At 41.4% G+C, this 27,066-nt stretch overlaps 1 protein-coding gene across 3 annotated transcripts in view; it reads right to left on the minus strand.

Annotated features, from left to right (window-relative positions):
* LOC148016340 (ADP-ribosylation factor GTPase-activating protein AGD12-like) overlaps window positions 1-27,066 on the minus strand; it is a 118,949-nt gene that overhangs the window by 42,632 nt on the left and 49,251 nt on the right. For 2 of the 3 annotated variants that reach the window (XM_087664859.1, XM_087664860.1), the window contains 3 exons: window positions 22,772-22,935; window positions 22,463-22,688; window positions 22,162-22,281 (listed from right to left, as the gene is read on the minus strand). In XM_087664859.1, the coding sequence (XP_087520985.1) occupies window positions 22,162-22,281; window positions 22,463-22,688; window positions 22,772-22,935 (510 nt within the window). The remainder of the gene's footprint in view (window positions 1-22,161; window positions 22,282-22,462; window positions 22,689-22,771; window positions 22,936-27,066) is intronic. The other variant, XM_087664861.1, reaches the window with a different exon arrangement.

Here is a 27,066-nt window from a genome sequence, read left to right on the forward strand (position 1 = left end):
CAATGATGAAGAATTCTCCCTCGACAAAGGAGATGAGCACGGAATATTCTGGCAAGAATCTCTCAACGATGAGAGACATCCTCCGTATGCTCTCACAAGGAAAGCGCGAGGCGCAATATAATTCATTTTATAAAAAGGCACGCATGGTTCCTTCAGTGCAAGTGGTAGATGGACAAAGGTAAAGGGATATGGCAACTTGAAGGGAGTAAGGAAAGTCATGTTCAGATCACATCGTAGAGCAACCGCGAAGAACAAGAAGAGGGATCCGTCCAACACCATATTCAATTTTAAAAGATGGATCCACCCATCAGCCTCTCTCCAAGCAGGGATCCAGTCCAACACGATATTCAATTTCAAAGGACAAGTTTCCTCAAGAACAGCAGCAAAGAAGGACCCACCCCAACTATATCTTCAATTTCAAGGGCCGGTCCGCCCAACACCAAAACCCCCACAAGGGCTTGCATACAAACTCAAAAAAGCCATCGAGCTACACCCATCCCTCCTTCCAACCCCTCCACATCAATGCCATGGGACTGGCACTAAACTAGGAGGGGGGTAATATTAACCTCAGCACAAGAAGAAAGCAGAAAAAGTGGAAAAGCGCAAATAAGTGCAAGTTGGGTCACCTAAAAGAAGGGCGGCTTCTAAAAATCAAGTCAAAGGTAAAAGTGCATTTTTAAACGCAAGGCGCCCCTAAAACTATTGTAAAAGAGCATCGGGCTCCCTCCTGTGCCAATTGTAAAAGGTAGCATTAGTAAGAAAGAAGGCAAATAGAAGGCACATAGAGGAAAAGGGAAAAAGGACCTTGCCACAATGGCCGGTCATGCAAAAAAGGGGATAAGGGGATGACCGCCCAAAAGGAAATTTAGGGTTTTACATATAAAGTTGAAAAGTGAATGAAGAGCTCATTCTTGGGTGTGTGGCAAAGTGGACTCTTCTTCTTGTTGGGTATTTCACTCACGCCTCACTTACGCCTATGCTCACATAGAAGTGTTGGTGATCAATAGGACATTGGGGCACTTTTTACTCTCGGTAGGAGAGATTTTTTTCCCCAAACTTATGGTATTATTTCGTATGTGCTTATGACACACACTTACGGGCACTTACCGTGTTCGAGTTGTCAAAAGATGATGTACCAGCGAGACAGTAGGATTGGTGGGGAGGAACACCGAGTGAACTCGGCAAACACGGAGAAGAGAAGAGAAGAGAGAAAAAAACTCTGATGAATGGAATGATGAAGTTTTGAATCATGGAGTGAATGTGATACAAGGGAACAAGGGTGTCGTAGCACAAGGAAGATGATCAAGACAGACACAAACCACGAACCGCAATGTCCTCCTGAAGAGGTGTGAGGGTAGTGGAGAGGCCGGAGAGAAGAGGTGACGGACTGAACGAATCAGTCGTGAGAAATGAACCCGATCCCGCATTTGTTCCATACGGGGTCGTCCGCTCATAGAAGGCTAGGAACGCCTCCGCTATTGTCGAGCTGATGCAGGGCTTATTGCCAGAGTTTCATTCTCAGCTTCAGCATTTTGACTTAGCATCAGAGCGATGGGCACACTTGACTGACCGCTATGCGGCTCGAGATAGGACCCATCGTTTTAATCTTGACCATGAGCTTCAACTTTTCAAAATCACTGACCAGGATGACTTGAAAGTCAAGTTGGCTGAGTATCGGCGTCTCCTCGCGCTAAATTCTCCACTACGGGGACTCCCAAGTCCTCTGACGATCAGGTCATATTGTTCCTAAATAAACTCCCCAAGAAATACTTCAATTTTGTGGAAGGAATAGTTTCAAAGTCTACCATGCCTACATTCTATGAATTTGAGTGTCAGCTGTTGCGTTACGCATGGTTGTTCGATCAGTTTCATATGGCCAAACCTCCACTCAAAATCAAAATCAAACTCAAAAGCTAAATCAATCTTGGGATTCTCAAGGAAACTCTCAGTCACAACTCAAACCTGGGTGGCAGAACGTACCTAAAAAGAATAGGTATTGTCAACATTGTCAAAAGGCTGGCCATTTTGATGACAAGTGTCGATCAAAGGCACGAGGCACAGCACCAAAACCTAAGTCTCAGACCCCCGCCCCTCCGTCCGGCAACCCCCAGCAGGGGAGGCAGGGTGATGGCAAGGGGCAGTTTAAAGATCAGACTCACACTGCCACTGCACAGTCATCTTAGTCAACAACGTTCTCAACTCCAGAGAGCTTGTCTGACTGGTCTGTAGAGGCCCATATCGTCTCCATAGAGACATCAGATGCGAGTCTCGTCCACATCTGTGAGTTGCCTCCGAACGAGGTCACTGCAGAGGCCCACTCGTCACAGCCGAGCACTTCAGCTCCAGTTTGGATTGTGGACAGTGGAGCTACACATCACATGACTTCTATAGAGGACATTTTCCGTACCCAAGTCCATGCAGCCGGGCGGATCCGTGTAGGAAATAACTCCTCAGTCAAGATTCAAGCTCAAGGTTGCGTCAGTTTTGCCACTGACAAGGGTCCGGATCTGGCTTCGCTGGACAATGTATATCATGTCCCTCAGCTTGGGGTGAACTTGTTATTTGTTCAGCAGCTTTGCCGGTTGGTGCGAGCAGTTTTCTTTACAGTGACCACAGTCGAGGTCCATGACTCTCTGACTGGTTTAGTGATTGCTCACGGTGAGGCACAGCCTAATGGCCTATACCACATGACACACTTTCTAACCGAGCCAACCGCCGAAGGCTCCATGTTCCATAGCTTCCAGGCCTTAGCCACATCTCGGGAGCCTACGCACAATAAGCGTCTTTGGCATTTTCGCCTAGGGCATCTTGGTTATGACTCACTTTATGAGTTGTCACGCAGTGAGCTGGTTGAGGGCCTTCCATGCCTAAAGTTAGCTCGAGATGTCTGTAAAGCCTGTCAGCTTGGGAAGCAGCACCATACCCCATTTCCTCAGCAGTCTACACATAGACCTGAGAAGCCTCTTAGATTGATTCACGTTGATCTTTGTGGGTCGACATCCACTGCTGCTTTGAACGGCGCGCTGTACTTTTTTATAGTGGATGATCATTCTCGATACATGTGGGTGTACTTCCTCAAGCATAAGTCAGATGCTTTCACATATTTTTCTGCTTGGGTGCTGCTGGTTCATAACCAGACTGGTCGTCGTGTTGGGTACATGAGGAGTGATAGCGGTGGTGAGTGTATCTCCCATGAGTTTTTCGAGTTTCTACAGAAGCATGGCATTTCTCGCCAGCTCACCTCTACCAACTCCCCCTCTCAGAATGGAATCGTAGAGTGTAGGAACCGCACAGTCATGGAAATGCCACGCTCTATGCTCTTCGCAGCAGAGCTTCCGGAGCACCTTTGGGTCAAGGCTGTTAACACTTCGGTGTACATCCTCAACTGATGCCCGACTGCGGCTCTTCTTCAGAAGACCCCGTATGAGGCATTTTTTGGCTCTCGACCTGTTATTTTCCATTTTAGAGTCTTCGGGTGTCGTGTGTACACACACACGCCTGATGACAAGATAGGAAACCTTACTCCCCGAGCTGATCTCCTTATTTTTATGGGATATTTCTCTAAAGCGAAAGCCTATTGTTTGTTTGATCCTCGAACAAACAAGGTGATCGTTAGGCAGGATGTTGTGTTTGACGAGAGGGATATTGTGCAGTCTTCTGCACCGGATTCCGATCTGCTTCCTTCTTCCACATCATCAAAGATCGTGCCTACTGAGCCTGGTCTACTTCTTGCTCTTGACATTCCCACAGTTTCTTCACCTCCCAGGCCCCCTTCGCAAGACTCATTACCTCGCTGGTACTAGCAGACCATGTGGGATTCGGGAATCCTACCACCGGATTCCACTCCGAAGGGACCTAGAAGATCTGCTCGGCTTGCTCCTCAAGCATCATTTACATCGCTGTTTACAACTGATTACATAGCGCATTCTGACCCGAATACCTAGCAGAAGGCTCTTCAGCACCCTCAATGGCGAGAGGCGATGGAAAGGGAGCTAGAGAGTATTGACCACAATGAGACTTGGACATTGGTGGATCGTCCGAGCCACAAGAAAGTCATCAGGACAAAGTGGATTTTTCGAACAAAGCTAAAAGCTGATGGGACTTTAGACAAGTACAAGGCTCACCTTGTAGTGCAAGGGTTTCGACAGAAGCACGACATTGATTATGAAGAGCCCTTTGCCCCTACTACACAGTTGACTTCCTTTTGGTTGCTACTCACGCTCGCCGCTCACCACGGTTGGCCGATACATCAGGTGGATGTCAAGAGTGCCTTCCTGAATGGATACTTGGAGGAGGAAGCCTATGTGGACCAGCCACCGGGCTTTTCCTTAGGGAACCCTAGGGATACAGTATTCCGCTTATAGAAAGCTCTTTATGGGCTGAAGCAAGCGCCGCGGTCTTGGTTTCATAGAATGGATAAGTTCTTATAGACTCATCAATACCATTCTACCCTTTATGACCCGAACTTATATGTTCGATCCACTCCAGAGGGGGTTAGCTATATCTTGCTATATCTTGATGACTTACTCATCACAGGTTCAGGTTCTGCTGCCATAGCGAAAATTAAGGCTAAGCTTAAAGCTACATTTGAAATGACTGACATTGGTTTGTTATCTTATTTTTTGGGGATGGAGGTAGTTTGTTTTGAAGGATGTATTTTTATGTCACAGCAAAACTACGCACTTCAGCTTGTGGAACAGTATACTTCAGATCAAACACGGCCAGTGGCCACACCTATTGATCCTACTATCCACTTGTCGAAGGATACCCTAGGACAGCCCTTCGATGCACACACTTATCGTTCTATTGTAGGAAAACTTCTTTGGTTAATTCACACTAGGCCAGATTTAGCTTACTCACTTAGCATACTCAGTCAGTATTTCACAGCACCTAGGATGTCACATTGGATTGCATGTCTTCGTGTGTTGCATTATTTGCAATGTACTTTTTCTTATGGCTTGACATATGGTTCCGGTTTATGTTTCCAAGGTACACTGATTCTGATTGGGCAGGAGATCCTAACACCCGGCGTTCCCATGGCAGCTACCTCTTTACCTTGGGCATGGCTCCCATTTCTTGGTCCAGCCATAAGCAAGAGACGGTAGCGGCTTCCACCGCCGAGGCTGAGTACCGCGCTCTCTTCGATGGCACCACCGAGGCCATGTGTCTGAGGAGTTAACTGGCGGCGCTTCATTTTCTATGTGACTCTCCCACAATTGTCTACTGCGACAACTAGAGTGCCATTGCCCTTGCGGGCAATCCGATTATCACACCATGGATACGGCATGTGGGAGTCCACTTCCACTTTTCCAGAGAGCAGGTTGAGCTAGGCACTATTCACCTAGAGTTTGTGCCTTCATCAAATAATTTTGCAGATATCTTGACCAAAGCGGTCAACCGGCCGGTTCTTCAATACCTGCTACCCAGGATCGGCTTGGGTACACCCTCCCCTACTTCTTCAGCTTGACGGGGAGAGGGTGCTTCCCTCTTGCTTTCCATTCCAGTTTGAGAGGGGGCGGCTCCTAGTCTTGATCGTAACAGTGATGATGCTTACAATTTTTTAGACATTACATTCACTTATTCTTTTGTATTGTATTATGGGCATTTGTAACTTCATCCGCTGTCACAACTCTATAGAAACAGAATTTGTATCCTTTTTCATTAATTTGTCTATATAATGGTTTATTAAATTTGTTTCCTTTGCACTAATTAGATATAAAGAAAAGTGCATTGGAGCTAGCCACTAATGAGTGGTCACAGGTTATGGTGGACCCACGCGGTGGGTTAGAGAAAAGATAGTTCACACTTCCACCTATATGGCCCGATTGGGCGCCTGTGACCAGAACTCACGCATATTAGGGTTAGACTCACACACTGAAAGGATTGATGCCTTGAAGTGTGGGCTAGATCCGCCAGAACAAACAGTTACAATCAACAAGATGGCATGATCATGAAATGCTTGTACAATGTGCATGTGTGGACTGAAAGCTTGAAATGCACCTTTCTTTGCATAGGAAAGTCAAATGAAGATTCTGATACCGTTTTTGCGATGTACACGGAAAAAGCTTTCATATGACACCCATATTGGGGGGTCCCTAAATTTTAGGAGCCTCGAATTAGCCTAAAAATGCTAGTCCTAAAAAATAGGGATGACATTCTAAAAATAGTAAATTCTATACCCTGACTGTGCTTACTAAATTTGGTTGTTTCTATTCTTGACAGTATTCAGCCCAAAAAGGAAGGCCATAGAGAAGAGACAAGTGTCAAGACACTTGTCACACAAGTTTCCAAGTGTCCCACCACTTGTCACATCTCATGACATGTGGCTGGCCACTTGTCTTGTGCTTACTCCACTTTCCCTTTTTGTACTAGCTCTTCCCTCTCCTATAAATAAGAGCTCGTTTTTCTTCATTCGGCATCATTTTTCTTTGCTGTAAACTCATGTACAACACCCACAGATAGCCAGAAACTGGCCCATCCATCCCCATCATCATCCCCCACTTCTCCATTATCAAATTCCTCCATATTCCCTCTTTTATCACTACTGTTTTACAGGACAGTAAGCCTGTAAATTCATTACAGCACCTCCTTCTCGAGCTCTTTCTTTCATTTTAGCAACAAGAAGCAAGCCCTATCCATGTATTGCTGATCAACGATGGAGAAAGGCTGATTTCCCCTCTTTCTTCTCTCATACTGTAAAGAAATCAGTTCTTATCATTGCATAATAGATAATGCATGTGTGTTTGTACATCTTTGCATGATCTTGTGAGAGTGAGAATTACTTCTCCTCACTCTCAGGTTGATTGTAACTAAGCTCTTCCCTAAGGGACTTGGGTTGAGCAGAAATACATTCCTTCGGGGAGGGGGGGGGGAGAGGGGGGGGGTGGTGGGGGGGGGGTGGGGGGAGGGAGGGAGGGAGGGGGGGAGGGGGGGGTTTGGGTTGCCCATCTTCAACCCTCAATCTTGTCTCCATTACTTTTACATTTTCATAGCTGTAATTTTGTGAGTAATTTTCATTTTCAGCTTTAAGTGTTCATTCTCTTTTATATTAAATCTCGAAAACAAGCAAAAATCATAATTGTTAAGCATACTACGTTGTTCGGGGCGTTTACATCCGCACTATCAGGATGACCTGATTGTAAAAGGACACTTGGACAAGTAAACACTTCCCCTGCGAGGGCATTGTCCCAGTGGCACCCTTGCATAGCATATTGCATGAGCATGACATCTTGCATCTCCCTTTGCATTACCTTATACATTGGCATTCTGTTCATGTCAACATGCATCTGTGCGCATTTATCCCTTTTCGGTCTTTTGGAGTGGTCGACTCTAGGATCCACCATATTCGTAGCATAATACATGGCAGTTCTCCTAAATGCAGTTTCTCTAACCTTGCTTGCTTGCTTGCTTTGCTTGTCTTGCTAAGCCCACTGTTTTTTTTTGCCTCTCACATATTCAACACTGCCCAGTGGCCTACTTTTCAACACTGCCCAGTCGACCATATGCTACGAATATGGTCGACTCTAGGATCCACCATATTCGTAGCATAACACATGGCAGTTCTCCTAAAGGCAGTTTTCCTATCCTTGCTTGCTTGCTTACTTTGCTTGTCTTACTAAGCCCACCGTTTTTTTTGCCTCTCACATATTCAACACATGATTGGCACATACACTCACTTTTATCATCCTTAGGCACTTATCCTCATCAATGCGAGGGATTGGCTTGTTAGTTTTGTGAATAACTTGGGTTTAAAACTCTCTTTATCTTTTCCTATCTGTCATTTAATAGGCCACTGCCTCTATATTACTTATGTATTTTCAAAACACTTTTAAAAAAAAAAAACAAAAAAACAAAACAAAACAAACAAGTCCATTGTTGATTCCTTCCGCCTTTGTAGGCCTTGGTAGGCCCTTGGGCAGCCGACGAGCACCCTTGGTCTGATGCCCTAACCTCTCTGGGGTGATCACTTGGGCTCCCTTGGTAAGATATCCATCGCCTCTGTAGTCTTGGTAGGCCACTGGGCAGTCGACGTGTACCTTTTGTCTGATGCCCTGGCTGCTTTGGGATGAGACGCCTTGGGCTAAATCAAAATTTAGGTTGGCCTACTTTTCTCACCCTATTTTGAGCCTGAGAGAGGGTGTTGTGCTAAGAAATGCACTTAGCCACTTAAATAACCCCAAAACATGCTTATTTTAGGCTTATTTTAGCCAAAACCCTAAAACGGGAAGCAGATCGAGAAAGTTAAGTGGGAGAGGATCTAGAACCCTAATTTTCTATAAATTGGCAGCCAGTCCTCCACTCTTTCACAATCTCGTTTTTGCAGGTTTCAGGTGTTACCAGCTTGCTGCCCACACCCCGGTCACGGAGGACATCTCAGCCCTTGCTGTCTATCACTGTTCCCTAGAGGCACCTGTTTCCAACCCTCCACACGCTAATTGCTGCTGTTTCTGTTTGGCGACTGACTGCTGTTCATTTGCACTGTTGTCGTACAGCCTTCCACACCAGCAAACTGCTGTGTTTGCAGGCTCTAGTTGCCGCCCTAACAGTTTTCTCTCTCCTGTCTGCAGTCGCTGCAGTCTTTCTCTCTTGCAGGCTGTCCTGCCTCCATTTCCAATCTTTCTCTCTCCTGCAGGCTCCGTTTTTAGTCTTTCTCTCTCCTGCAAGCTGTCCTGCCTGAGTTTTTAGTATTTCTCTCTCCTACAGGCTCCGCTTTAGTCTTTCTCTCTCCTCGCTACTGTCTGCATCAGATCCAACTTCTCACTACTGCGTTTGCTGGTGTTCAACATCCGGAGGCTGCCTTGCTGCGATTCGGGATCCGTTCGAAGTACGACACACTTTCCAACTCATTACCCCTACCCTGATCCTAGAGATACAGGAGTTCGAGGTTCAGTATTTTTTCACTGCATAGTGTTTTTGCTACATGAGCATCGTATTATTAGTAGTCATATCATTTCATTTATTCATTGTGTTCATTGTCTCTGAGTTACTCTAATCCTAACCCTAACTGTGTTCTTTTTATCGGTCTATGTTTTGTCGTACGGTTTCTGTTTATGTTTCTGTGTTAGGGTATTTTTCTTTACACACTCTTACTCCTACTATGATACAAGCAGAGTTATGGCATGCTAGAATGGGGCATATGAACTTTGGTAGGTTGATGCTCTTACTGCGTACGCAGATGCTAGATGGATTACCTCTACTGGAGAGAACTCCTGAGCACTTGTGCGAAGGATGTATTTTCGGGAAACTGCATCGTTTTTCGTTTCCCTGTGATGTTGCTTTTAGAGCAACAACCAGGTTGCAGTTAGTGCATTCAGATGTATGTGGACCTATGCAGACAAAGTCATTGGGAGGATGTTACTATTTTGTGACTTTTATTGATGACTTTACTCGATTTTGTTGGGTCTACTCTTTGGTCAAAAAGTCAAAAGTGTATGATGCATTCTTGGCTTTTATTGCACTTGTTGAAAACCAGTCTGGTTATAAAATTAAAACTCTTTGTTCGAACCGAGGGGGGAAATACGTGTCCTCTATGTGGAATTCCTTTTTGAAGCAGAAGGACATTGTCCATCAGTACACTATTGCTTATACTCCACAGCAAAATGGGGTTGCAGAGAGAAGGAATCGGTCACTCATGGAGATGGCCAGATATATGCTGAAGGCAAAGAGCTTACCTCACAGTTTTTGGATGGAAGCCGTCATGTATACTTGCCATGTTTTGAACAGATGCCCCACCAAAGCTTTGAAGAAAATTACACCTTTTGAGGCTTGGAACAGCCGGAAACCTTCTGTTGGACACTTTCGTACCTTTGGGTGCCTTGCATATGCACATATTCCAAAGGTACTCAGGAAAAAGTTAGATAACAAGGCTGTTAAATGCATTTTTATGGGATATAACAGTGAGAGCAAAGGCTACAGACTCTATGATCCTCTTTCTAAAAAGGTGTTTGTCAGTAGGGATGTACTATTTGATGAAAAATCAGAATTGTCCCTGACTAGTTTAGATACCTGTGATGTATTTGAAGGGTTGCTGCCCATTACATTTGGTGATTCAGCTGGTGTTTCAGCAAATGAACTCAATGTTCAGCCAGCTGCTCCTTTGGAAAAAGCAAAAAATCAGCCATTGGTTGATCTGAATATTCAGCAAAGTGCTGAAACTGAAATTCAGCAAGAGCTTATGCACAGTTAGGAGGCAAGACAAATGCCTAGATGGTATTTACAGACTATGAAAGATAGTCATCTGGATGCACCCATGGCTGGTCGTACTAGAAGGCAAGCTCGTATGCATGATACTGCATATACCACGGAGTTCGTTATGGCAGCAAGCACCTTTGATAATGAGGAGCCTAAATGTTTTGAAGATGCACAGCAGAGTGTGCATTGGATGGCAGCAATGAAAGCTGAATTGGATTCTATCACTAAGAATCAAACATGGGATTTGGTATCTTTGCCATTTGGGAAGAAAGCCATTGGAACAAAATAGGTCTACAAGCTTAAACGAAATGCAGATGGATCCATTGACAAATACAAGGCAAGGCTTGTAGCTAAAGGCTATGCACTAAAAAAAGGCATTGACTATGAGGAGACATTTGCTCCTACTTCCCGTATGACGACCATCAGGTCTATGGTTGCTTTGGCTGCTCATTACGGATGGACTATGCATCAATTGGACATTAAAACTGCATTTTTACATGGGAAACTTCATGAGGAAGTATATATATAGCAGCCCATTGGTTTTGCAGTTGAGGGCTTGGAACACTTGGTCTGCAAGCTGAAAAAAGCTTTGTATGGTTTGAAACAAGCTCCTAGAGCTTGGTATGCAAAGATAGATGCTTTCTTGCTTAGCCAAGGGTTCATAAACAGCTCATCTGAGTCTACCCTTTACGTATGTAAAGAGGGGGGATCCATGCTCATCCTTTGTCTTTATGTTGATGATCTCTTGCTTACACGGACACATGCTGATCAGATTTCAGCATTTAAATAAAATTTGCAGCAAACTTTTGACATGTCAGACTTCGGGTCTTTGCATTATTACTTGGGCATTCAATTCATACATGATGCTAGAGGTATTGGGTTATCACAGTCAAGATACGTTGGTAAACTTCTTGAGAAGTTTGGCTTACAATATTGCAAGCCAGTTTGTACACCAATGGAACCTGGATTTAAACCGTCATTACATGATGACAGTGATTGGTTTGATATACACACATATGCTCCAGCAGTTGGATGTCTTATTTACTTATGCAACACTAGGCCAAACATACAGTTTGCAGTTTCAGCCCTAAGCGATATATGCATCAGCCACACATGTCACATTGGCAAGCTGTTAAGCGTGTCTTCCATTACTTGCAGGGTACTAGATCTCTTGGATTGCTTTATGCCAAGGGGGAACCACTGTTGTTACATGCTTATAGTGATTCTGATTGGGCTGGTGATTATGATTCACGTCACTCCACTAGTGGCAATTGTTTCTTTCTTGGATCGTCTTGCATATCTTGGCTTAGCAAGAAACAATCCACTATTGCCACATCATCATGTGAAGCTGAATACAAGGCAGCTTTCACTACCACAGTTGAATGCGTATGGATTAGACACTTGCTTGCTGATCTGAATGTATCTGTTACGGAGCCTACTCTTTTATTCACTAATAGTCAGAGTGCCATTGCAATGGCACGGAACCTAGTGTTTCATACACGCACGAAACACATTGAGATACATTATCACTTTGTCAGAGAGAGGCTACATGTAGGTGATATCAGCCTTGTCTATCATCCTACCACCAGTAATGTGGCAGACATCTTCACCAAAGCTCTTCCTCGTAAAAAATTTGAAGCATTTCGCAATGCTTTAAATTTGATCTCCTTTGGTGGCGGTTGATCCTTGTACTCTTGATCACTCTTCACTCCAGGGGGGTTTGTTGGGTATCTCACTCACGCCTCACTTACGCCTACGCTCACATAGGAGCGTCAATGATCAATAGGACACTGGGGCACTTTTTACTCTCAGTAGGAGATGTTTTTTTCCCCAGACTTATGGTATTATTTCGTATGTGATTATGACACACACTTACGGGCACTTACCGTATTCAGGTGTGAACACCCCCCCTACAACCCTAAGGTTTAAGGGTTGTACCTTGTACTTTCAGTTTACACTCTTTCAGTCTATTGCATTGGGTGTCGTGCTTCACTCTCTATTGTCTACTGTTTTTCTGTGCTAAGCTTCGATCATGTCCTCTCTCACACTTCTTCTCTCCTTGTCTTCTTTTGCTTGCTTACTTGTGAGTGCTTGAGGGAGAGAGCGTGAGTGGCAGAGAGAGTGAGTATGTGAGGGTGAGGGATCTTGGAGGTGAAGTCCGCCACCATCTCCTCTCTTCTTCTTCTCTTCTCTTCTCTTCTCTCATCTCGCGCGTGGCTATGGAGGATGGAGTTTAGAGGAAGAGGCTTGAGGATGCTTGAGCTCGCATCACGAATCGTGGAGCTATCAAAGTGCTTGAGAGAGAAAGCAACTCAATCGGGAATCAAGGTAAACTCACTACACTCATAGAGAAATAGCGCATCGGCTAAGTGAGAGAGCTCCCTTTACACACAGGGACGTGAAGTTTTGAGATGCTTTAATCTTGCCGATAACATTTGATTGAGATATTAATCAAATACGCAAGGTTATTCAACACATGTGATACACATGGTAGTTATTTCATGGTAAGAAACCAAGGGCCCCGAGGATGTAGTGGGTCCTAAAGGCAAAAGTTGTAATAAGTTATGTCTGACAAGCATTAGGAGATATCCAATGTCAAATTTGGGCCTAACACAAATTTATTGGCCACTAATGTCAATGGTAACATTAGAGACTAGGCATTAATGAATTAATTAATGCTAGTCTAAGGATCAATAACTACTCAAGGATATACTTGGAAGACAAATTGGCCTAGCCAATTTAATTATTTCTTGGTGGAATTAATTTTATGAGCACTAGAATAATTATTAAATTAATTTTTAATATTCTAAAAATTAATTCAATAAGCTGAATAATGCTAAAAAATAGAATTAGAAGGTTGTCGCTTGACAAAACTTGCCCATACAAGTTAAAAAAACGTTTTTAGGGATTGGTAGTCTATTACAGCCATTGTGAGAGAGAAGGAGGTTATTAGAAAGCAAAGAGAGATTGCTGATGTGATTTGTAGTCACCAGGGATCAATCCTACAGCAAAGTGGCAGCAATTTGGAGTCCTCCAAGAGTAGGTGATAGCAGCCCAAGATCCTTCTAGTGCAGACGACAACATACAAAAGGGGGCAACAATCTTTCTCGTGGTCCTAAGCTATAGGTGATAGCTTCCATGGCTATTTGAGCAAGGCAACAACAATTTTTCAGTGTTTCTAACGATGAAACTCTGAAATTTCACAGTATTCTCTCTTATCCCCCAACCACCTCTTAAGTTATCTCAACATTTTCCAACACTTTGAGCCATGAGGGGAAGAGATTTTAGTCAATCTCTATTGTAAACCCTAATTTACAACAAAAATTAGGGTTTCACAACCACCTTGGGATGCGTGCTTAGAATTGAGAGCCTAGGACTTGAATTCCAACTCCTAAATTTAAGGAATTTTAGGGAGATTCAAAAGGCCAACTAGCCAATATCAGATTTGGAGCTAAATTTGTCTTTCAAGGAGCAAGGCGAAGGCTAATCCCCAAGTAAACAAAGGGGAAATTTTGTTTAGAGACTTGCTCGTCAATTTTGACAGTAAGAGGCACTTGGATTAGGGGAGGAGTTCAAAGAATCTCAATTGTACTCCTTCCATTTACAATATAAGATAAAAAAATACCGCAAGGGACACCAATTTTGGGGCCAACAGGGTGTCCAAAATCCAATATTAAAGTGGTAAAGTGTGCATTTTCAGTATACATGAAATTTATGATTGTTGTCATTAGTACTTAATCGCGTTATTTACCACCCTATCTGAGGAGAAAGGCTGGATTCAAATTTCACATGTTTTTAGGAAGTGCATTCATATCAAAGGGTCTATGCCCTATAAAAACCAGAAAATAAAATCTATTTTTGAATACAATGAGTTTAACAATATATGGTTTAACCTGAGAAGAGTGCAAATTGCAATGGTCCACATGTATAAACTCAAGGTAAGAAGAACATCATGGTGTTCTAAAGTTTGTCTTGAAGTTGGATAAAGCACAAATTCAAGAAGGACAAAAGATGGAAAGACTCAACATTTGCATCATGGGTAGAGTATCGGACTACAAGAATGGTGAGAGTCAAGTATCACTCCACAAGTTCCAATCCGAGATAGAGATTTGGTGGGTTGATGCGGCTCAAGTACGATTTGAGAATCATCAAATATTAAAATGGTTGTTCACTCATACAAGTATTCCAAACATTATTAAGTCTCAAAGTGAAGGAAAAATTTTCGTAGTTAATGGGATTTGTAATTTTAACATAGAATGGTATACAACCGCCAACTTAAAAACTATCAAATGTATGCTTGGAATATGCAATGGAGAAAATGCAAAATATCCTTGTGTTTATTGCATGGAAATTGTTGGGTCTAAATATTGAATCACTTTGCATCCAACAAGAAGATCCCCAGCTAGAGACTCTATAGATTTGAGTAAATTTAAAAACATAGAAGACATATGGGATCCCATTTTTTCAATTTCTCTTAAAAATGCTCATATTTGTACTTTGCATGCAAAGACTAGAATAATTGACAAACTTCTCAAGTTGCATCTCGACTATGCATACTCAATTAAGCCATTGTCTTTATCAGATGAAGGTATCAAGGCATTACTCTTGAAAATGGATTTTTATGGGAATCAACTTCACTTAAGAAAAGATCCAACACTTTCAAGGAAAACCAAAGAAATCTTAGCCGATGTCTCTATGGAGACTCAAAAGCCAAATGCTTTTTAGGAAACCATACAAGAAAACAGGTGAGCATTACTTCAGAGTATTGGAGAGAGCTGTGTGAGATCATGACAAATATTGCAAGTACACCGCGACTTGCATTTCTAAGGATGGAGATTTGAAGACACCTTGATATCTTTCTAAAGCTCCTCAAGCAACAAAAGACAACATACACATATCCAAAAGAGTTCAAATGTTCAATTACAAACCTTATTCAAGCAATAAAGGAGGCGTGAGAAAAAAAGGATATCACATTTTATTTGATAAAATGTGATATTCTTTTTCTCTCATTTTTCTTTGAAAATTTTTCAAATGGTATAAAATGATTGTTACTCTCTTGTATTGCAGCAAATCCTTCATATCCATAGGCCTTACTTTATGGAGGAGCAAGATTCCCTAGTAACTTATAGTGGCCTAAGGCATGGAAAAATCTCACTATCAAGCACGTATAAGTTTTTTTGAAGTACAAGATATGGAGGAGTTACAAAAAGCAATGCTCTTGAGGAGCTATTCAATTGGTTTTTTCAATGACAACTTCAAATAATGAATACAAAAGATAACAATGAAACCTAAAAATTCATAGTATTTTTTAAGATAGAAAGGTACAAAGCTAGCTTTCAAGAGCTTTCACATCCTCTTCTTCCTCAGGGATCTTCTCTCTAGAAGGCAAAAACTTTCTTCTCTTGTAGCCAACTATGGATTTTATCTTTGTTCTATTTACTACCAAAGCACAAGACGAGAGGACCAAGAAGTATCTTGCTCTAGAAGCAGAGTAGCCATGACCCTAACCAAAGATCCTAATTGCTATTGTCTTCAAAGAAAAATTGGGAAAACTCTCGTTTCAGATCCATCACCTTGTGGGTATTATACTATAACCAAGTAATGGAATACTAAGAAAACATAAGGACCAATCATAGCCGAGTAATGCCCAAGTGCAACGTCTTTCAATGAGCTATCAGCAACTCTTTACCCCTTTCCACGTCCCAAGAAGTTATTAGAATTTGCAATCTCCAACTGCAAAAAATGCAAAAACCAAATGAAAGTCGAACTCAACCCTATCAATGTATCTTATAAAATCAAAGATGATATTACCACTTAGTTTTCACCATGCTCTAGTTTAGTTGGATTATAGATTAATTGATGATGATGTCTCATTAGTACCTTGCAATTCTTTAACATACTTCCACTATTCTCTTTCAAAATTGGAAATTCCAAGTCGGTCTTAAAGGCAATTAAACTCCTCATCAGTAATTTCCAACTCTTTCTCAACATCTATTGCCTTGTTGAAAAAAAGAGAAAGGGCATCCCCTGCATCAATAAACTTGTCATTTGCAATTTCTTTGTCCAGTTTAAGTAACTCTTCATTGGATTCATTCTTGACATCAACTATGCCATTTGCAACATCTGAAGCCTCTACAATGATTGCTAAACAATAATTCTCTTTGAGATTGAAGAGCCTTTGGATGCCTGATAGTAATATGTATTCCTTGTCCTTGATAGGAAAAGTTGGAAGAGAAGGAAACAGTAGAGCAAGAAGGGGAGTCGAACACAGTATCTACATTTGCATGGCTTTCTTTAATAATGATCTCAGCTCTGAATTGAGCAACATCTAGATTGTCAACAATACATGCTTCATATCGAGGATCCACACAATGCTCTGTTTCCTTCTCATCTACCACCTCATCCAACAAGCAAAAGCTAGAAAACTTTGCTACCTCCAATTGTTCTTCATCAAATTTAATGGGATATTTAACAAGAGTATACATAATAAATACAGCAGACTTTTACATAAGCCTACATTTCTTAGAATAAGCAGAACAAAACACGTCTATTACACACAACCAATCAAGAGAATGAGTTCCACACTTTCTTGTGAACAAATACTTCTCTGAAGATAAGGTCCCAATAGGTATATGAACATTTTTCTTTGTATCCTTTTCAACCACAAGCAATGCTAGACTTTCAAACTCAACAAAGTCCTTCACACAAAACATTTTTGCTAGAGTTCAACACATGATTAACGATCCAATCAAGGTGTAAATATCCTTTGCAATTGCATAATAAGATAACTCTATGCCATTCTGAAGAAGAAAGTTCATGAGTCTTTCTAAAGAAGTAACCTCTGTGCTTTGAGACAATCCAAAAACCCTCAATGGTGACTTACATTTGCCTAGAGATTTCTTAGGCATTCCCACACTTGTTCTGCTAAGCATAGAAAATAAGCTGAAGGAATTTCAAGAGCCAGAGATGATGTAGCACAAATTGAACCCCTTGAACCTGTAGACAACCTTATTTTCCTCTTTCTCTGTGTCCACATCTGAGGAGCCTTGAATACTTTTGGAATCAAATATCTCAAGATCCAAGATACAATGCAAATAGATGTGCATGACCACACCAGAAGTCCCTCCTCGCTTTGTATCTTGACGAAGAGGTAGGGAAAATGCAAAATACTACAACGAAAAAGAAAATGCGGAAAAAAACATGGTGCAATCAAGATACGGTACGAAAATAAGAATCTGAGCTAGACAAACGACCCTCCTCGCTTTGTATTTTGAAAGAAGTAATTGAAGGGCTTGAGATCCAGATACGGAGCGAAAAATGGTAGAAAAACATGAAAAATGATACTAAGAGAGTAAGACAATCAGGATATAAGATCTAGTTAAAAAGCGTAGAACAAACTTACCATGGATTTTTATACACCATTGGGCCAACATGACAGATGGTAGAAAGAAGGCTCGCATATCTAACACGTGGACGACACGTGGATGACGGATGACCATCAGAAACCCTAGCCAATGATAGGATGCCACGTGTCATGGACTAGCCCAACTATATAAAACAGGGTCCGGTTTACATGGACCCAAGTTTTCTCTTTCACCTAGTTTATCACGAAACGGCGTGACTATAGCACCTCAGAAAGATTGAAAGTCTTTACTCGCGCCATATCGTGATGCTTTCCTCACGTTGTCTCCCTCAGCCTATGAAGCCTGTTCGAAACGGTGCAATCAATTGATTCCAACAAGATCCATTGTCTTCTCGTACCGTATCGTGACACTTTTCCTCACTATCTCCCTCGGCCTGTGAAGTGCATTCAACTTCTAACAAAGCAGCGCGAGTGGTTCATTCCAAAAATCTTTACTATCTCTCCTTGCGTTATATCCTAGGCCTTCCCCTTTCATCCTCACAATACGGAGCAATTGAATTGTTTTGTAAGAAGGCTCTCTCAAATGTGCACCATATCTTCATGCCCAAAGATACGGTGCGAGTAGATATCTCCATTTGCACTAGCTCCTATATCGCGCCATATCTTCGCTCGCTACGTTAGAGGTTAGATATTCACTGTCACTTTGTGCTATCATTTTCTCTCAAGACAATGGCAAGGACAAAGCAAACAGCAATGAAAGTTTACATAGACAGCAAGAATAGTGGAGATGTTCCAAAGGCTAGGCTATCAAAGGTCCTAAAGATTGTTGCCCTTGAGATCCCTCTTACTCTTGGTTTTGTCCAGTCTCCAACTATACAATCAAAGCAATCTAGTGCAGAGATTGTGTCTTCTCCTCTTGCTCAACAACACCGCTTGTGGCTGTTGACCAACCCTTTGATCTTGGTGATCAGTTCTCTCCTCCAACTGGCCAAGTTCCAACCTCCCCCAAGGCACCTGATCAACCAGCTAATCAAGTTGGACCCTCTTCTGCTCAAGCTGGTAAGCCTTCCAAGCCAACAAAGAGCAAGAGAAGGTCTAGGTTCTACTATATGCATAAGTGTTTTAGTGAGATAAGGCCCAAAGAGCCACACAACATGAAATTCCAAAGATAGCTTTTATTAGAGTTGTCAAGGATATTTTTGACAAATTATCAAGAGTGTCCACTGAATCTGGCATTCAAAATAAATAGCAACTTGCAGCAATTCTTTGTCTTCAAGAGGCAACTAAAGTTTTTTTTATCGCCTTTATGAATGATGCTTATTGTTTTTGCTCATGCTCATAGGATCACCTTGGTCCTTAATGAACAAAGATTTCAGCATGGTCAATAGAATCAAGTATAAGTTCGACAAGGTATTGAGACCCTTGTCCAAGACTGATAAAGAAGCTTATGAGATCCTTAACATTTCCCCAAAATTGTCCAAGAAAGTCAAAGAGCCAAAGGTCGAGGATGTGACTCACCTATACTTAACAAGGGGTGCATCTCAGCAAGAGTTTGCCTAGGAAAAAACAAGGCAAGAGGTCATAGAAACTAAGAACAAGATTTAAAAGATAAAAAATCACTTTGCTTAGCCCTATTAATTATGAGGGGATAGGTACAGTATATGGCCAAATGGTTGTCAATGTTTCTTATACTTCTAAAAAAATAACTATCTTAACATATCTCTTGAGGACAAGTCTATGCTAGAGAAAAAATATATTCAATTTTTTGACTCTATAGTTTATTGTTGCATAAGATAAGCCATTTTGATTCTCAAAATTTTAAGTATTTGTAATAATTATGCTATTGATTGTTGCAAATAACTTTCCTATGTTTATTGAATATAGGGCATTGCTGACTTCTCTTAGCCAAGATATCTCTAAAAGTATATTTATCATTGATCCACTGCTATTAATGGAATTGTTTTCGAGATCTAGTTCAAACATAGCAATGTTTTTCAAGTCTTTTGGTTGCATCACAAACTACCATATCTTTTTTCCTTATGTCAAAAGATATGCAATTTTCTAGAAGAGTTTACTTATTTGTTGTCATATTTATTGCTTACTATTCTTTGCTTTGCAAAGGGCATTGAAGCCTTATACATATCGACGTACTTGCTAGAGAAATTACCCTCATGAACTCTAAAAGTGGTATTCATGGCCAAGCAAAAATGTACATTGAATGGAAAGTTATTTGCTTTTTTGTTAATGGTTTACTTTATTTGTTTTTTTTTTGTTTAGTTACAAGTTTCCATTTGCAATGCTGGCAAGCTTGTGACTACCTTTTTGGACACCATATATGAGGATATTGTTAATCCTGGAAAACCTTATAACTTTCTCTAACAAGAAGTACCATTACAAAGTGATGCACATACTTGTGGATGCAGAGTAATTTTAAATGTTTGCAAGACAATAGATTCAAACTTATTGAAGATAGATGGGGTGAATGTAAGTCACCTTTCCATTATTCATTTTCTAAGGTACCCTTATTACTTTACTGAATTATTAGATTTATTCTTACAATGCCGGGATTTTCCTAATTCATATAAGTGGTGGATAAGGGAGCGGTACATTGAGTTAATTTTGGATAGGGTAATCACACCAATCTATCCCGACTCTCCTTTTCCACATAAATCTTCAACTAAGAACAATGGCAATGGCAATGGCAAGGACAAGTCAACCACTAAGACAAACTCCAAAAAAAAAGAAATGTCAATGCTTTCTCTTATGAAGTTTGATCCACCTCCTCTTAAGCTTAAATAGAATAAAGTATCTGTCAAAGTCAAAAATTTTCAGCAACCAAAGAAAAAACCCATGTGAAAAAACTAAAGATCTTTAAGGAAAGTAACAAAGAAGCTACATTGCCAAAGAATGAGAAGGTGCCAGAGATCGAAGAAACATAGAAGCAAACAAAAACTTAGGAGGATACCTTATTATTTTGCATCCTTGTATATTTGCACTTCAATTTTGTAACTCATGATATAATGAAAAGCTTTTAATCTTATGTAAATATAATAATTTCATTATTATAAATTCAAAAGCCAACTGCTTCACAATGGCTTATAAGTTTATATTAACTAATATATTTTTAACAATATCACTCAACAAGATGAGATCTCCTAAAGTTTTCGTATTATGAGTCCAAACTTACAATTATGGGAGGCAAACAACTCATACAAGAGAGAGAGCATTTGGCTCTTTTCCCAATTGTTGTAACATTGACTTTGAACTTATATCCAAAGGATGTATTATGGAGCAACTCCAAGGTATCATTTACCTCCAATTGAAAGTAGCATTTACCTCCTTTACTTCTTCATGTGCTATAACTCGCATCTTAAGTTCAAAAGGCATGCAATCTACATCAGAATCCAAGGAAACCCAAATACCCAATCTAAGTTTATATCTCTTGTAATCGAAGATCAAAGCAAGAGTCTGTCACGAGATGTTATAGAACAAATCTAAGCATTGGAGGCATACATTACACCTAATGATATCCCCCTTAAGGTCATACTCTCTAGATTTCCATGGCCTTTCTATAATGTTGTCCAAATCCTCTTCCCCAAAATTCCTACTTAGCCAAAACACCTTTGTCCTTTGTAAATGTGCTATTTTGAAGCAAGCCACAAAGATACGTAAGGATATAAACCATGATAGGAGTATTCTTCTTGAGATCCTTCTAGCTGTCATAGACTTTTGAATATCTTGAGATATTTTGAATATAAAACTCTATACCATTGCCTTGCCAAGAATCTCACAATTTAGAGATGAAAGACTTGGCAATGGCAAATTCTCATTATGTCCATAGGTACCTGGTCTAGAGGAACCACATACTATGCATAATATATAAAAACCCTACCCTCACTAAAAAAAACCTATCGTCTGATCAACATAGATAATGTCTGCGAGCACCTAATGAATCACATGGGAAAGTTTCACTCATGCTTTCCACAGGTTGCCATTCAATACTTCTTGACGGAAATATCTCTACAACCAAGAATTCATTATTATTACTTGCTTAAATGAAAAAAAACTTACATACGTTATTCAACTACAAACTGACAATGTATTTGCTGCAAGAGGAGCAATAGTTATGGTGAAATGGAAGACATAGAAAGACAGTGGGTCAAGGAAAGAGGTGTAGGGGAAGGGAGATGACAGAGGTGAGGGAGAAGGCTTAACTGAAGTATGTTGTTTCTCTTACTTCACAGATAGGCCCTAGTGCATGAGAAAGAGAGCTGACTCTGAAGTACTTGAAAGAAAGCAATCATAGGCATGTTCAAGAAACAAGTTCACTGTTTGTGCCTGTATGTTTGCAAGAGCATGAGCAAACACAAGAGTGTGAATGCTTCTCACTGGCATTAAAATGTTTATGCCAAAAAGTAAAACAAAGCAATCACAGACATGTCCAGAAACTAGTAAACTGTTCTATGTCTGTATGTTTGCAAGAGAGTATGTGAATATATGCATATGTATGCTGCTCGCACTAGCAGGCAAATCTGAGTGCCAAAAAATACAGGTGGTGCTGAATATGCAGGTAATAGGGATTTGGTACTGCACATAAATACACTTACTTGGTGCCCAATCGTCAGAATTACATAAGGGTCACTTGTTTTTACATCCCGGATGGCCAAATTTGTTCCCTTGATGACACGAACTTTTAGCAGTCCTTGGAACTCTACCATGCCTGCCTCCTGTCTTACCAAAACACAGGCAACAGCTTGAGATTAAAATAGTGTCTAGTTCTCTCTTTACACTGATCTAAGATCTAAAGCAAGACATACACTTCTTTACTTCTGGATTTTATGCCCCCCCAATAAAAATTTCAGACAGGTTTTGTGTCCAGTATGAAGTCCTAGAATAATGAGCTCATACTAGATGCAGGCTTGGTTCAATTTTCCCGTTGTCCCTCTTATTCCAGCTCTTCCGTGATATATGACTCAGTCCAAAAAGGCCAGAGTTGCAGACCGTCTTTTTTGATGACTTCTGAGACAAAGAATTTGATTTGCTTGATGAATTGCTTGAAAAAGAAGAGTGTTTTGATGCTGAGGATGCTATGCGCAAGGCAGGCTTAAGAAACTCTTGTTCCTCATATTTACGCCTGTACAGCACACACACTACCATATTGTTAGATATTGATTATCTTCATTTCCACAATCTTCGTAGAGTTAGCAGATGAATCACCTTATAAAATCTGAACGTTCTTCAACAGATGAATCGAGTGAAGGCTTTCTTACACCCTCTGGCAGATAAGCTTCATAGATTGCATTTGCTGAAGCATTCCCACCAACTGCAAGCATTGTTTCAATTTGACTTTCTGTCCAATCATCAAGTGTAACAGAAAGAACCTAACAAATCAAACAGTTTCACTAGTTAGCAGAGGTCATTGTGCATAGCATAAAAACTCAAATGTGCAAGATTTGTGAAGTGCGGCAAGCAGAGACTAAAGACAATTGGTTAATAAAAAGTCAATCATGAGAATTTTAATGTTGCATTCAACTGCCTCTCTGAAGGAGCTGAATTATTAATATCATGCATCAAGTAACAGCTCACTGCTTGGACATATTCACTGCTTTCCCACTTGCCTCATCATTTGTTTCATGATGTTCCACCATTACTACCTGACTCTAAAAGTTTACATCATCTCATGCTGTGCTGATTTTATGGTCCTCTCAAACATGGCCCTAGTTCTCTCTTTTTCATGGTCTTCGAACCAGCAAGCACTAAGCAAGGTCTGCATAACACAGAGCCATGCAATGCTTGCAAATCTTCAAACAAGGCATGCTGCATATGCAAGTTGTTGAAGACAAATAGGTATAAACAACACCCTCCATGTGAGCAGATCTTAGAACATGTGTCCCAAATGTTATAATGCCAGCTTTATTGCATTACATCAAGTATGACCTGGAGCACAAGAAACGGCAACTAGATGTGCATCCAAGCGAGTAGAATGCTGTCAAGCCAATCCTTTGCTTGCTGATGACCTGCATAATCAGTTCTGAATTCACATCTTCTCTCACCATAGCTATAGGCTAACTCAAATTAGGTCTTCTTCCATGAACACTTGTAGAGTTAAGGAGGTGCCTAAGAGCTGTAGGATTAATTTACAAGGCTCCAGATGATGCTTGTAGCCTTTCTAGTGACCACTTGAAGGCCCTTGGACCTTACTAAGATTGATGGTTTGTTGCCTCTGCTCCAGCTGCCACTTTTTGGTTATGGTGGAAGGAAGATACTGAGGTAGAGAAGCCTGGTGTGCTAGTGTCCTAAAATGCCCAAATAGCATCTACACCTATTTCTGAGGTATCAATGCAACATGCAAAAAATGTCCGTAAAGGTGAGCTTTCCCCTTGCTCTATTATGTCATCAACATCAACTATAGGCCATCTCATGGGCTACACGTTGATGCCCTTTGACCCATGATCGGGGCTCCCTAGGCATTTAAACTATCATTAAATGCAATTGTGGCCCCTAGTGACACTAGGGTTATGGTTAAGCCATTAGGGTTTTACTTTTATTATAAAAAAAACACTTTGTGCCTCGTTACCACATAAGTGTTGCATTATTCGTTTTGATTGTATTCTCTTTAGACTCTCAATCATCAATACACCACCTCTTATTTTGTGATTGAATTATTGTGCATTGATTAATTCATTCGTTATCTTCATTCGCTATCAATTAATCGTGCAATTACTTCACGCCTGAGCCAACATCAATCAAAGGGGAGCCATAGTAGAGTTGTATGCTTAAGAGATGAGAGGGTGGAAAAGAGAGAGAGAGAGAGTAATTTGCTCACTACAATGCATCAGCTCATTGAAAAAGGCTATTACACAAAGTAAAAGTGCAACTAAAAATGATATTGTGATTGGCTTGATATCCAGCCACATTGTTCTTTACCCCAACAACCTCATGCTTAAAAGCCAATGTGCCTTTAAGGGATACCAAAGAATGAGAGAATGTTGTAAAGTTACTCTGACACAAAAACACGAATAATAATCGTACGACAAAGCACAGACTGATAAAAGAACTCAGTTAGGGTTAGGGTAACTCAGAGACAATGAACACAGAAAATAACTGAAGTGATATAGTTGCTGAATATACATTGCTCATGCAACAAACACACTATGCAGTGAATGAATACTGAACCTCGAACTCCTGTATCTCAAGGTTCATGGCAAGGGTAATGAGTTGGAGAGTGTGACGTACTCTGAACGGATCCCGATTCACACAAAGAAAGACTAAAATGCAAGCACGACAACCTACAAGAGAGAGAAAGACTAAAAACGCAAGTAGGATAGCTTGCAGGAGAGAGAAAGACTAAAAATGCAAGCTGTAGGAGAGAGAAAGCTGCCAAATGCAGGCTGGACAGCCTGACAACAGCCTACAAAAGCTGCGATAGCTGGAGGAGAGAGAAAACTACCAAACGCAAGCTGCAGATGACGTGGCACGAAGTACGGCAGCAGGTCTGTGCAGGAACAGCGATCGCCTAGCTGGGATCAGCTCCAAACTGCGAGAAGAGGGCTGAAAATCAAGCGCCAACTGATGTAGACAACAATGGACATTTTCGGCTGAGATGTCCTCCGTGAACAGGGTGTGGGCAGCAAGCTGAAACACCTGAAATCTGCAAAAACGAGATTAAGGGCTGAATAGAGGGAAGCATGCGTATTTATAGAAAGTTTGGGCCCTCCCAACTGGGTTTGTGCTTATGGGACAGAAACTCTCTAAGATCAGATTTATTTTAAACAAACAAGGTTTCTTCATTAATTAAGCAAGTTTTGCGGCTGTTTAAGTAAAGCTAATGCATTTTTAGCTCAACACCCCCACTCAGGCCCAACAACGGTGCCACAAGAAAGATCTTTTACCCCAAGGCGACCCACCCCAAAGCAGCCAGAGCATCGAACAAAGGGTGTGCGTTAGCTGCCCAATGGCCTACTAAGACTACAGAGGCGATGGTTATCTTACCAAGGGAGCACAAGTGATCACCCCACAGAGGACAGGGCATCGGACAAAGGGTGCACGTCGGCTGCCCAGTGGCCTACCAAGCCCTACAAAGGTGGATGGAATCAACTATGAACTGTGTGTGTTTTTTTTTTTTTGAATTTGATAGATGTAGCATTAAGTGTGGGGTTCAAATCAGTTTTCATCCTATTGAGTATCCATGCCCCAAATGGGAGAATGATTAAGGATAGTCAGACCCAAGACCTTCACAATACAAGCATACTATCCCTACCATTACTGGGTATCGATGAAGAAGAGTAAGACTAAGGTGTGGATATAGCAAGCATATGAAGCAAGCAAGCAAGCTAAGGAAAAAAACTGCCTTGGAGACTACTATGGGAAATGCCACGAATATGGTGGATCGAGAGTCGACCGCTCCAAAAGACCAAAAAGAGATAAATGCGCACAGATGCATGTGTACATGAACAGAATGCCAATGCATGGGGTTATGCAAAGGGCGATGCAAGATGTCGTACTCACGCAAGATGCAATGCAATGGTGCCACTTCGACAGTGCCCTCACAGGGAAATTGTTCACTTGCCCAAGCACCCTTTTACAATCATATCATCCTAACAGTGCAAATGAAGTTACAAATGTCCATAATACAATATAAAAGAATAAATGAATGAATGTCAAAAAACTGTAAGCAGCATCAAATAAGCTGCATCTCACCCTGCGCAACAATAGACACAGAAGAGCTGTCTCCAATGAGAATCTGCCCACGCGAAGGTCTCAAATGGCCAACACCAACGAAAGGAGTCATGTGCCGTGAGGAACCACTGTCTACAATCCACTCTTGAGCCTAGGGAGCTGTCATCGCAGCATCAGAAGTCTTTAATGTAGAGTCCTCAATGACTGCTAAGTGTAGAAAAGCAGCTAATGAGGGTGCAGCCACCGCTCCAGAATCCCTCGTGTCCTTCTTCTTGGTATCCTTCTTGTCTTTGTCCGGGCAATCCTTCTTCCAGTGACCGGTCTTTTCACAAATATGGCAAGTCGATTCCTTCTCCTTGTCCTTGGATTTGTTGTCCTCCTTCTTCTTCTTTTGGTCCTTCCTCTTCTTCTAAGAGGCTTAACCAACCAATGCCTCCGTTTTGGAAGCATTCTGTCCCTTCAATTGTTCCTCTTGGTCCAAGACCATAGGAACCAACTCTTCCCACCGAAGAGTCGACTCCTGCCCTGATGCAATAAGAGCGGAATAAAAAGTACCGAATCGTGGCGGCAACTGGGATAGTAAAGTGATCGCCATGTCTTTGGAGGAAATAGGCTTCCCCGCATTTTGAACCTGCATCTGAAGCTGCCGAAGCTTGTTGATGTGTTCCCGAAGCGAAGAAGACTTATTCACAGACAAAGTCCGCATTTGCACCTCCAAAGAAACCCTCTTCATCAAGGTCATCCAATTGTACATCTGGTCGAGCTCCAGCCATATCTCACGAGCCACCATCAAGTGCTCGATGTGAGCTATCACAGCTATGGTGCAAGACAGA

The sequence above is a fragment of the Lygodium microphyllum genome, chromosome 23, assembly GCF_053477565.2.
Source record: "Lygodium microphyllum isolate KBCC chromosome 23, Lygodium_microphyllum_v1.1.10, whole genome shotgun sequence".
In the NCBI taxonomy this organism is placed as follows: Eukaryota; Viridiplantae; Streptophyta; class Polypodiopsida; order Schizaeales; family Lygodiaceae; genus Lygodium; species Lygodium microphyllum.